This window comes from Rhinolophus ferrumequinum, chromosome X, assembly GCF_004115265.2.
Source record: "Rhinolophus ferrumequinum isolate MPI-CBG mRhiFer1 chromosome X, mRhiFer1_v1.p, whole genome shotgun sequence".
In the NCBI taxonomy this organism is placed as follows: Eukaryota; Metazoa; Chordata; class Mammalia; order Chiroptera; family Rhinolophidae; genus Rhinolophus; species Rhinolophus ferrumequinum.
Window position 1 is genome coordinate 97,085,202 of NC_046284.1, and position 13,714 is coordinate 97,098,915.

General features: G+C 32.1%; 1 protein-coding gene across 1 annotated transcript in view; it reads right to left on the minus strand.

The window, feature by feature from the left end:
* CFAP47 (cilia and flagella associated protein 47) overlaps positions 1-13,714 on the minus strand; it is a 374,965-nt gene that overhangs the window by 271,272 nt on the left and 89,979 nt on the right. The window contains exons 22-24 of the mRNA XM_033099951.1: positions 12,708-12,849; positions 7,237-7,331; positions 1,785-1,944 (exon numbers count right to left, since the gene is read on the minus strand). Of these exons, the coding sequence (XP_032955842.1) occupies positions 1,785-1,944; positions 7,237-7,331; positions 12,708-12,849 (397 nt within the window). The remainder of the gene's footprint in view (positions 1-1,784; positions 1,945-7,236; positions 7,332-12,707; positions 12,850-13,714) is intronic.

The window sequence follows — 13,714 nt, forward strand, 5'->3', positions numbered from 1 at the left end:
TTTGATCCTGACAAACCCAGCACTATTATCCAATCTGCTAGCTTTGATCTGCCAGAGGCTTGCCTCACACTAACTCAATGCCTTAGAGATGGAGACGTCTCCAGAACTGATTAAGAAGACGGAAGAACTGAATGATGTATAATCTTCTACAAAACACACTAGGTGGAAATAAAATTCCAAATTATTTCAGCAAATTCTTGAGACATTGAGAACAGAAGGAAATTCTTACTATTGACTTTTATTTTTTCTGTGGATAAGTTCACTGATACTGTTTCACCTTGGCACTCATAGGAAAATCTATTTTTAAATAGGTATTTTCAAAGGTTTAAAGATAATCACATATAGAATAGAAATAGGATGTATAGTATGTAGAACAAAAACTTGATTGATACATAAAATTTAAGAAAAACAGTAAGAAAATATAAATGAAATATAAAATAAAATTGCATGAAAATGAACAAATATATAACATAAAATATGAATAAATTAAATTCCTCTCTTAAAAAATCACATTTTAGGCTTGCTCAAAAACATAAGCAAGGTCCTTTGGTTTGTTAGAATTTATTCTAAACTTAAAAGACACAGATTAAAAATAAAGTGATAAATCAGCCAAAGGCAGTAAAAGGGAAGACAGTGGCAATGTATCACACAAACGGCATTTAAGAAAACAGAATTTTGTAGGGAGAAAAAACATGATTTGAAACGCATATACTTTTTTATAAAAGATACATTAGACATAAACTTTCTATGACATCTAAATATACAAAGCAAAACTATTGCAATCAAAATTTTAACAAACTGTCATTGTAATAACAGATTCAGGGACAGACTGCAGTAACAGTTACAATGCAATTGTAATATAAATGTAATATAATTATAATGCAATCACATTATATTAACAGATTCAGGAGGAGAATAGGGAGTAGAAAAAGAGGGGAAAGAGGAACAGAAAAGATATAAATATTGTAAACGAAGAGACAAATTTATTAGTTACCATGATTTGATATTATAAACTATTTACTTAGAAAACAGTGTAGAATGATATTTGAAAAAATTCCAGATCGGACCAGAGAAGTTCAGTACAGATGTATCAGATAAAATATAAATACGTTCTTTTTATACAGTGATAGTTAACTAAAAAGAATGGAAAAATTCTCATTAGCAATAATGATGCATATAAAATAAAGCTTCAATTTCTGGAAAAATATGCTATTCTTTAAATGAAAAAACTCAATGATGTGCTTTTTTCTATTAACAGAAACTGGAAAAAATAAACTACAGTTCATTTAGAAAAGTAAATGTGTAAGAATTACCATGAATTTTTGTAATAGGTATTTAATGAGAGAAAATCTGTCATACCAATTATAAAAAGATACAATAAAATTGTTGTAATTAAAAAAAAAAACAGAAATGATGTTGAGCTATAGGTAAACTGAGATGCTAGTCAGCTTCCCTCAAAGAAAGAAATCCAAGAGTACAAGCCAGATGCTGCAATGCCTTTTTTGATCCAGCCTTGGAAGTCACACACCATCATACCATCATATCGCATGGGTTATGTATCAGACCTATTTGATGTGGGAGGGGACTGCAGAGGCATGAATACCAGGAGGTGAGGATCACTATAAGCCATTTTTTAGGATGGTTACCACAAAATTCTAGTAAGAAACTTCTTAAAACTGTTTTAAGAACATGTAACAAATAATGTAAACTTTTGTATACATGATAAAACAGAACATGAAAAATAAACTTAAATAACAAGAAGAAATATAGGGAGAGGCACTTACTTGGACAGAAATATATCGAAACACTACACTCTGTATGTGGTTGTAGAATCCCACTGAGTTCGCTAAGCTTGAATGTGCCATCTTTGAAAAGTTTTTCAGTCTTACTAATATCCAAAATCCACAGTACAGCTCTTGATGTAAAATTATGTAAAACAAGATCCTGTTAACACACAAAAAAGAAATTTACAAAAATGATAATATACAATATAAAATTTAGTTGGCATTAACATACCAACTTGATGGGCCTATGTACAAAATCAAGCAATTAAAAGTGGCAATCACAGATAGAATGTTTTAAAAGTGATGTTAGGCAAACAAAGAGGTATACAAATATGTTCATAGTTTATTAACTATGAAAGGTACACAAAGGATAGAGAATGAGGTAAAAAAAAAAATATCAAAGTTGTGATGCTAGCTAGCAAAAATGCAGCATAACAAAACCTTCATTCACGACTGTGAGAATGCAAAATGGTACAGTCACTTTGGAAGAAGAGAGTTTGGCAGTTTCTTATGATGTCTACCGTATGACCCAGTAATGCCACTCCTAAGTATCAGTTTAAGTGAATTGAAAATTTATGTTCATGTGAAAATCTGTATGTGAATGTATAAAAAAAACACTGGGGAAAAAAAAAAGATTTCCTTCAACTAATGAATGGATAAACAAAATGTGGTACACATCCACACAATGGAATAAAATTTAGTGATAAAATAAGTGAAGTATTAATTCATACAAAAGATAAACGAATATTAAACATATTTTGCTAAGTCAAAAATGGCTACTTATTAGGGTAAGGGGGGTAGGGGGTGGGAGATGAGGGTAAGGGGGATCAAATATATGGTGATGGAAGGAGAACTGACTCTGGGTGGTGAACACACAATGTAATTTATAGATGATGTGATACAGAATTGTACACCTGAAATCTATGTAATTTTACTAACAATTGTCACCCCAATAAATTTTAAAAAAAAAGTTAATAGCCAAAAAAAAAAAAAAGGCTACTTATTATGTGATTAAATTACTTGTCATTCTAGAAATGTAAAATTATGGGGATGGAAAAAAAAATCAATGATTGCCAAGTGTTGGTGGGAGGAGGAATAGCTGACTGCAAAGGGGTTACACAGAGATTTTAGTGTAAGGAAACTATTCTGTATTGGACTGAAGTGGTAGATAAATTATTCTATACATTTTTCAAAACCCATAGAACTATAAAGAGTGAACTTAAATGCATGCAAATTTTAAACAATCAACCAAGATGTTAGGCACCCCAGGACAGACTGTAGGTATGACTCTTTATTACAAATGTACGAAATAACCTCACTGATGTTAGTGGGGGTGCAGAGGAACAGCCTAGGTAACTTTGGAAAACTATATTTTTGACTGGAAACTGTAAAGCCAAACACAAAAAGTTACTCTTTATAAAAATGTACTCTAATTGGTAAAAGTGCTAGCACTTCTAACAGGCTATAGTTTAAAAATTCTGAAACTTTTTTACTAGTGCACAAGGGTTAAACAAAGAAGTAAATAAACAATGAATAAGAGTCAGATTTCTAATTGTCAGAGAAAGGAGTTAAAGATAAGCAAGGGAGAAAGAGTGGAATTAACGTTGTGATCCTGGATTATAGTCACTGTCAGAGATAATCAGTTTGAACTCATGTTGAGAGGGAGAGAGAGACAGAGATAGAGAAAGAAAGAGGAGAGAGAGATGAGAGATGAAGAGAGAGAGAGAGAAAGAGAGAGAAGAGAGGGAGAGGAGAGACGAGAGAGAGCGGAGAGAGAGAGAGAGAGGAGAGGAGAGAGGGAAGGAGGAGAGAGAGTGGAGAGGAGAGAGAGAGAGAGAGAGGAGAGAGAGAGAGAAGAGATGAGAGAATTATAGATATATGTGCATTCATGGGTTAGTATACACACAAGTATTTCCTGGCTCTATTTGTCAAATGGGTCTAGTACACATGGTACATCAGTAGCACCTAGCACACCTGGTGCACAGATCTTGGCTTCTAAATACCATTCTCCCATAAAATGTACTGGTGTTTCTTGGAGAAAATGTTGATTCAAGTAAAGTAAAAGATGAGCCTGGGCCATTTATAGTGCCAGAAAATAAGAGAATGCTTAAAAACAATTATGATGGGAGAGTATGTTAAAGGTCCAATCTAAGAGCTTCCAATGACCAAAGTTGAAACTATTTTAGCAACAAAATAAGTAATGTAACAATGGGTTATAACTGAAAGTATAAATGCATGGTAGTCCATACTGATATATTATGCAAATACATACATACATACATACATACATACATACATACATACATACATAGAGGAAAAGAATAATTTTTCTTACAGAAAAATTCCACATAATATTCCCCTCCAGAAAGTGGAGTGTAACACTATACCCACTGAGTATGGGCTGAAATTGACAACTCACTTTTGAAGTATAGAGTGTGGAAAGGAAAAAATAATTTCTTCAACTTTACAGTGGATAAACTTGGCACATATCACCAGTGATAAGTCATGTTGATATCATGTGCTCCCTTAACATGATGTGACAAAAAGGACATTTCGCCTCCCTGACATTCTTCCTCAAAACCCATGAAAAATAAGAACTCAGTCTAGTCAAGTGGAACACACCACACAAACCAAAATTAAAGAGTATTCTGAAAATAATGCCAGACCAGTACTCTTTAAAATTGCCAAGGTCATAAAAAAATTAGCAAGATTGAGAGTCTGTCACATATCAGAGGAAATGAAACGAAATATGGAATCCTGGATTGGTCCCTGGGACAGTAAAAGGATATTAGCGAAAAACTGGTAAAATCCAAATAGAATCTCTTAGTTAGTTAATATAGCACTAATGTTAATTTCTTAGTTTTGAAAATTGTCCTATGGTTATATAAGGTATTAACATTAGGAAAAGTTGTGTGAAGAATACACAGAAACTCTCAGTACTGTCTCTGCAATGTTTTGGTAAATCTGGGAGCTAGAGGGATGACTTGTGTGTAGATTCATCTTTTCAGCGACATACTATTAAATTAAACCTTAAACTAGGGTTTTTATTAACTTTACTCTTCAAAAATTTGAAGGGTATAGAATGATCCATATAATTGTGACAACAAAATAATGTACTTTGTTTCTTTCTAAAACTTGATTGTTTTAAAATATTTAGAATACAAAAATAAGTCAGTTTTATTCCAGATGTCTCTAAGTACTTAAGCATCTATTTAATAATTGTATACTCCCTAAAAAAGTTCATTTGCACCTCATAAAGAAAACAACACCTTTTAAAATAGAAGGTGGGCATGAAATCGTCCTATTTGAATGCCTCATTTTTCTCATTCTGAAATTAAGGAAATGGTATTAACTATTCACACTTTCTGTATCCTATCCTAAGAACAGTACTGATACAGTCAGCTATAGAGAAACACTTTAGGTTCCTTAGTATTGTTATTTTTCTTTATAATTTTATCAAAATAATATATGTACACAGGTTACAGAAATAGCTCAAAAATGCTACAAAACAGCTGTCCCACTCAACTCCTCATCAACAGTTCTGCTTCCCAGAAGCAACCAATTTTAGCCAATTCTGATTTGGATTTTCTCTACTAGTTATACCTTATTCTAAATGTGACGTTGATGTGCCTTGCTTTAGGTTATTTATGGCTGCCGTAACAAATTACCACCAACATACTGGTTTAAAACAACCCAAATTATATTACAGTGTTGTAGGTTAGAAGTTCAACACAGATATTACTTGACCAAGATCAAGGTGCTGGAAGAAAATTATGATACTTTCTGGAGGCTCTAGGGAAGAATCTCTTTCCTTGTCATTTCATTACCAGTTTCTAGAGGTCAGACACATTCTCTGGCTGGTGGCCTCCTTCCACTATCTTCAAATCCAGCAACACTGCATCATCCTGCCCTTGTTCTATCCATCACATTTCCTTCTGATCACAGTCAGAAAAAGGTTCTGTTTTTAACCACTTGTGTGAGGAGCTTGGAACCACCTAGGTAGTCTAGGATAAGCTCCCTTGCTCAGGGTCCTTAATCTTAATCACATTACACATCAGCAAAGTAACTTTTGCAATATAAGGTAGTGCATTCAAAATTCTGGGAATTAAGAATTAGAGAACTTTGGGGGTCACAGTTAGTACTACCGCATGACTACTTCACACTTTATCAGATTCAGATATTGAATGGCATCTTGATTGCCCACTAGTAAAGTAGAGGATTCAGCTCATTTGCATTACCTCCACTCCTCTCTCCACCTTCCAATTTTGGATATTTATATTATGTTAATTCTTCCATTGGCCACCTGGTAACTTTAAGCAATGTATTTATATATCTCTAGTTCTTTTTCTGTCAACTTTAGACAATTCCCTTTAATTACCCACTATGTGAGTTTCACTCTTTCTTCTATAATTCTGAACCTTTTTGTCAATGTAGCCTTCACATACACACATACATTGTACATATCACACACATCATTTTACATGTAATACATTACATATGATCACATTTTAATTCTGCTCCATAAACATATTAACACTTCTCTGTATTATGTATTTTATTCTGACTCTGTAAATATCATCCATGGCAAATCCAAGTAGTGTATTAGTGTCACATTTCCCTCTCTGTGGGGCCAATGTGACATCTTTGCCACTCAAAAGACTAATAGAAAATAATATTGAATGTCAACTGTAACTGAAAGAAAAGGTCTTCCTTTTTATGCTTCAGTCACATTTTAATTTCAGAAGAGACCTTTTATTGTTCTCTTGACTATAATTTCATGTACATTCTGCTATTATTTTATGGATGTAATGTTAAATATTTTCTTCAGATAAATGTACTTTAAGCTATAGAGGTTCAAAATTTATCGTAGGAAAAGAAAACTACAGATACAAATTTCTACAATGTATGCATGAGCTTCCTTCTTATGCATGTCTTTCTTTTCTTTCTAGATGGATTCATAATTAGAAGAGAGGCAGAGCTATCTAGTAAGAAAAAAGAGATTATCATATAGGTCACTTTATTATATACCTAGATTTTTTCAATTTTTATTATTACCTATAGCCACATTTCCTTACCTGTATGGAACATAATTCTCATTAATTTTAATCATAGCTTCCACTTGTACAAGGAGAGAGGGATAATTTAATTCTATTTAAAATAATTTGAATAGTTCTATCAGATATATGCATATATAAAAAATGGTTTTGTATGTGCTTGTATACGTGGAAAATTACTTCTGAGAAATATGAGGTATATATAACATATATACATACTTGAGAGAAATATGAGCGATATATGTACATATGTTTGCAAGTTACATATGCATATATATATGCAAGTTCTCTAAAAATGAAAGTAGTCTTATAACACATGCTTCATAATAATAAACTCAATAAACTAAAAACCATAATCAGAAAAACAGTTGTAAACTGCGCCAATTCTCTATACATACCTCAGTTTTTGTGACCTTGTTATGAGGAGTCATCGTATATGATGGGATTTCAAATATAAAATCAGTGCTGGATAATCTCAATGGTACTTGCACCACTATGAAATGAAAGTAAAGAGACTGATAAAATATTAACAGATACAAGCTCATAGATAATTCTTTCTGTACTTTTCAACATGCAACAGTAAAATATACAATTATTTTCTATTTTTATATTCCCAGCAAGACAAAAATAAATAAATTTTAAACATTTTTAGGATATCTTGGTTTAGCACATCCATAAAGTTCCAATTTTGTATTTTAAACGGTAATTAATTACAAGTAAAATAGAAAAATTACCCTTGAGACAATAGAATACAGAATATAAGAAATATTGAGCTGAGGAAAAAGTAAAAGTTAAAACGATCCCCAAACGAGAGTTTGACCAATGTAGTACAGAAGTGAAAAGAAACACAGAAGCTATTGTCTGTGTGTATAAGAAACACCGAATTGTACACCTGAAACCTATGTAAATTTACTAACACTTGTCACCCCGATAAAATTTAATTAAAAAAAAAAGAAACACAGAAGCAAAAATTATGGGAATGAAGGGTATAGATAGATAAATAGATAAATAGATAGATAGAGATTGCATATCATAACATTCATACATGAAAAAGAAAATGCCTATTCTATTGAAGGCTAGAATTGGTAAAATCTGTAAAAAAAAAAGTACATTAGAGAAGATATTATTACCTGATTGGAAATCCTATCTTTTCTAATTGTTTTATTTTTTAGAGCAATTTAGATGTACAGAAAAACTAAATGGAAGGTGAAGAGATTTCCCATATACCCCCCTGCCCCCACCCCACATGCACAGTCTCCTCCATTATCAATATTCTCCACCAACCAGTGGTGCATTTGTTACAACGATGAACCTACAATGACACGTCAGTATAACCCAAAGCCCACTGTTTACACTAGGGATCACTTGTGGCACTCTAAACTTTATGGGTTTGAACAAATTTATGATGACATCTATCCACCACATATATCACAGAGAGGAGATTCATTGCTTTAAACATCCTCTGCGGTCTGCCTATTCATCTCTCTCTCCCCACATCCCCTGGAAACCACTGATCTTTTTATTGCCCATAGTTTTGCCTTTTCCAGAATGTCATGCAGTTGAAACGATACAGTATATATATATACACACACACACGTGTATATATATATACATATATATACATTTATATATATACATATATACATATATATACATTTATATATATACATATATATACATATATATATGTATTTATATATACATATATATATACATATATATATATGTATATATATATATATATATATATATATATATATACACGTATACACACACACACACACACCCTTCTGGGTTTGGCTCCACTTAGTAATATACATGAAAGGTCCATGGGATCTGTATCAATAACTTGATAGCTCATTTCCTTTAAGCATTAACATTCCACTTTGTGTACCAAAGTCTATCCATTCACCTACTGAAGGATAGAAAGGTTGCTTCCAAGGTTTAGCAATTATAAACAAATCTGCTTTAAAACATTTGTGTAGAGGTTTGATGTGAACGAAGTTTTCAGTTCCTTTGGGAAAATACCAAGGAGCCCGATTTGCTGGATTGTATGGTAAGAGCATGTTTAGTGTTGTAAGAAACCACCAAATGCCCTCTTCCAGCGTAGCAGTATCATTTATCATTCCCATCAACAATACAATCTCACCAGCAATTGCAGTCCCACCAGTTCCCATTGTTCCACATCTTCTCCAGCATTTGGTGTTGTCAGTGTTCTGCATTTTGGCCATTCTACTAGACGTGTAGCAGTGACTTATTGCTTTAGTATGCATTTTCCTGATGACATATGATTTAAAGTATTTTACATGCTTTTTTTGCCATTTGTATATCTTCTTTGGTGAGGTGTTATGTTCAGATCTTTGGCTCAGTTTTTTATTCGTTTGTTTTCTCCTCGAGTTTTTGAGTTCTCTGTATATTTTGGAGAGCAGGTCTTCGTCAGATATATCTTTTGCAAATATTTTCTCCCAGTCAGTGGCTTGTCTTTTGGGGACTTGACTGTCTTTCACAGAGAAGATATTTTTAATTTTAACAAAGCCCTGTTTATCAATGATTTCTTCATGGATCTCGCCTTTGTTGTTGTATCTAAAATGTCACTGCCAAACCCAAATTCATCTTGAGTTTTCCTATGTTATCTTCTAAGAGTTTTGTAGTTTTGAATTTTACATTTAGGTCTGTGATCCATTTTGAGTTAATTTTTGTGAAACTCTGTAAGGCCTAGATTCATTTTTTTTTTTTTTTTTGGTTGTGCATATCCAGTTGTTCAGCACCAAATTTTGAAAAGACTATCTTTTCTGAATTGTACTGCCCGTATTCCTTTGTCAAAGATCATTTAACTACATTTCTGTGGGTCTATTTCTGGGCTCTCTTTTCTATTTCATTGCTCTGTCTATATTTTTGCCAATACCAAACTCTGTTGATTACTACACCTTTGTAGTAAATCTTGAAGTCAGGTAGTGTCACTCCTCCAACTGTGTTCTTCTCCTTCAAAAGTGTGTTGGCTATTGTGGGTTTTTGCCCTTTCCATATAAACTTTGAATCAATCTATCAATATCCACAAACTAGGCTGATAATCTGATTGGGATTGGATTGCATCTCTAAATCAAGTTGGAAAAAACTGCCATCTTGATCATAGTGTCCTCCTATACATGAACATGGACTATCACTTCATTTATTCAATTCTTCTTTGATTCCTTTCGTTAGTTTTGGAGGTTTCTTCATATAGCTCTTGTAAATATTTTGTTAAAGATTTATACCTGAGTATTTCATTTTGGGGGCTGCTAATATAAATGGTATTTTGTATTTAATTTCAAAATCCATTTGTTCATCGCTGATATATGGAAAGGAATTGACTCTTGTATATTAACCGTATATTCTGCAACCCTGCTATAATTCCAGGAGGTATTTTTTAATCAATTCTTTTAGATTTTCTACATAGAAATCATGTCATCTGTGAACAAATATAGTATAGTTCTTCTTTCTTAATGTATGTAAATAATTCATAAGTTTTAAACCATGCATTCTGAGTTGTGTGATTAAAATCTTGTGGAGTCCCACTCTATCCTGCCTGGGACGTGAACCATCCCTTTGTCCAGCATATTCATGCTGTATATGGTCCCAGCCTGATAGTCACTTAGTAGCCACCTTGGTTATCAAATCAACTGTCACTGTATGGCACTGCTTGTGTTCAAGGAACCCTTATTTTACTTAATAAAGCCACATTCACATAACTTTTATTATGGCATATTGTTATAATTGTTTTACTTCATTATTAGTTATTACTGTTACTCTCTTACTGCACCTAATTTATAAATTAAACTTTATCATAGGTATCTATGTACAGAAAAAAAAACAACATTGGCTATATGGGGCTTAGCAGCATCTGTGCTTTCAGGCATCTACTGGGTGTCTTGGAACTTATCCCCCATGGATAAGAGAGGACTACTCTATAGAGATCACTGACATCTGTCAGACAAATATAAAACCTCAGTGATGAAGTCAAAGTTCATGAGCAGATAATTTATATAAGGCATATATAATTAATAGTAAAGATAGAAAATTTTAATCCATAAGCAAAGAAATGAAAATTGAAATTATGTACTTTTAATCACATAGAAAGATATCCAATTTTTTTAATTCAATGCTGCTTAGAGTTTATACTGGAGGAGGGGTAAAACAGCATGACTGTCTACAAAAGCCCTTTTGCAAGATGCACCAAGAACTTAAAACACATATATGCTTTAGAAGGAATGCAGCCAATTCAGAGAATCTCACTTTCAAAAAAATCTAAATAAGGACAAAAACCATGTGATTTCACTCATACAGAACAGAAACAACAAATGCACAAACAAGACAAATAAGCTCATAGACACAGACAACAGTATGGTGGTTATAAGAGGGTAAGGGTGTGGGAGGAAGATGAAGAGGGTAAAGGGGGTCAAATATACGGTAACAGAGGGAGACTAGACTTTGGGTGGTGAGCATACGATTCAACATACAGATGATGTAGTATAAAATTGTACATTTAAAACTTACATAATGTTATTAACCAATATTACCCCAATAATTATTTAAACAATGAAAAAAATTAAATAGCGAAAAAGTATTATACACAATAACATTCACTACTATAGTATTTATATTAACAAGAAAATAAAAGAAGGAAAGAACCTAAATGCTTCTGATTATGCTTAAGTAATGTATAAGAGACACTTACTGGATAAAATGTTCTGCAATAGTTATCAGTATTAGTAATTAATAAGGGCCTATAACATCCAAGTAAAAGCATATATCTAGAGGAAACAGATTTCAACATAACATAGGCAGTAAGAAATCAACTATATTAAAAAATAAACTAATACAAGCAAACTTTGGAACAAAAGAAAAATACCAAAATATTAATAGTATGTTCTAAATATTCACATTGCAGATGACACCTTCTGTGTTTCTACATTTTCCAATTTTCTTTAATGACGATACATTATTTTTAAATTTTTAAATAAGTAAATTTTATTTTATTTTTCATGAAATTAATTTACCTAATTCAGAAAACAAAATGTGACAATGATTACTTTATTTCCCTAAGAGGATTATCTTAAAACAAGGGAGAAAACTTTAACTTCATGGAGCCTCCCTATCAGCTGTGGAATTCTTAATTCTGTATTTTAAATGGGAGTGAAATAAATCTCTATGTTGTATATGCCACTTTAATGAGGCTTCTATTACTAGGTGCTAGGTGCAATTATTGACAACATAATGCGAGAACTATAGAAACAAAATATAGTGTAATACAGTATAGACTAGATTTAACTTTTCTGAAAAATACTTAAGCATATCTAATAAACTGCAAAGCCAAAGCTTTTCAAAAGTATGGCTTACACAGTGCATTGATTTTATACCTGAATATTTGGAGAAAATAAATATTCAAAAAATATTTCAAAATTTGAATACACTTATCCTTCTTTACATGTACTTAGTCCTTTAGCAACTTATCCCTTAGGAAAAAAATATTTTCTAATATAAAATTTCCATCCTTTCATTGTATAGCCAATGTACTTTATTTTAATAGTTTAAATTGTAATATAATCATTTTAAAACTGCCCACAAAATGAATAAAGTACTAAAACGACCTTTTTTAAAAATGATATCCTATTTTTTAAAGCAATGGTCATGCATCTGAGATTAATACTCTGCTTTTAATCAAAATTCAAACTCATAGACTCACAGTTTAAGTGAAACACACAGCAATTACATCATAATTTTACTTTCTACTATTTGTATTTTTAAAAAATATATTTTGATTTTTTTTAAACTTAGCTTAAGTGTAAATATATGGTTTATGCACATCAATTGAATGTTTCATATTACATACCAGTAGCTTGAACAAAACACATTCGAATAAATGGTGTTGTCTTTGGAGTCATAGCAGATTCTGATAAGTGACAATGAGTAACACGTTCTAAGGCACGGGAGCAATTAATTCGAACTTGAAAGCTAAATTCATATGTTGCCACCTGATAGACAAAAAATACATTACACATGTGACTATTTTTGCTATAAGAAATCTGTGATACTATTTTTATTGTACATGTAAAATGTACAACTTGATGATTTGATATACACATACAAGTACATGATGAAATAACCCCACAATCAAGTTAATTTACATATCCATTACCTCACATAGTCTTTTTCTTTGTGAATGTGTGTGTTCGTATATGTGTGTGAGAGAGAGATGAGAATACTTAGGATCTATTCTCTTAGCAAATTTCAAGTATAAAGTACACTATTGTTACCAGAACTACCATATTACCCAGCAATTTTACTTCCAGGTATTCATCCCAAGGAACTGAAATCACAATCTCAAAGAAATACCTACACTCATGTTCATTATAGCGCTATGCACAATAGTCAAGATATGGAAATAACCTAAACGCCCACCAAAGGATGAATGGGTAATGAAAATGTAGTATTATAGATACATGTAGTGGAATATTTTTCAGCTTCAAAAATAAAAGAAAATCATGCCATTTGCAACACCATTGGTGAACGTGAAGGAAATTATGGTAAGTGAAATAAATCAGACACAGAAAGACAATGTATGATCTCACTTAGATGCAGAATCTGAACTAGTCAAATTCATAGAAGCAGAGAGTAAAACAGTAGTTACCAATGGTGCAGGGAGGAGAAAATGGGGAGATGGTGGAATAAAGGTACAAAGTTTCAGTTATGCAAGATGAATATGTTCTGGAAAGCTAACGAGATACTACACATTTAGCAAAACAGTAGATTAAAAATAGACAGCTTTTCAAAAAGAAAATTATTTTGTAACATTGAAAGCACGTTTTTCAAAATATGACTTGGTTTATTTTTCTAAAA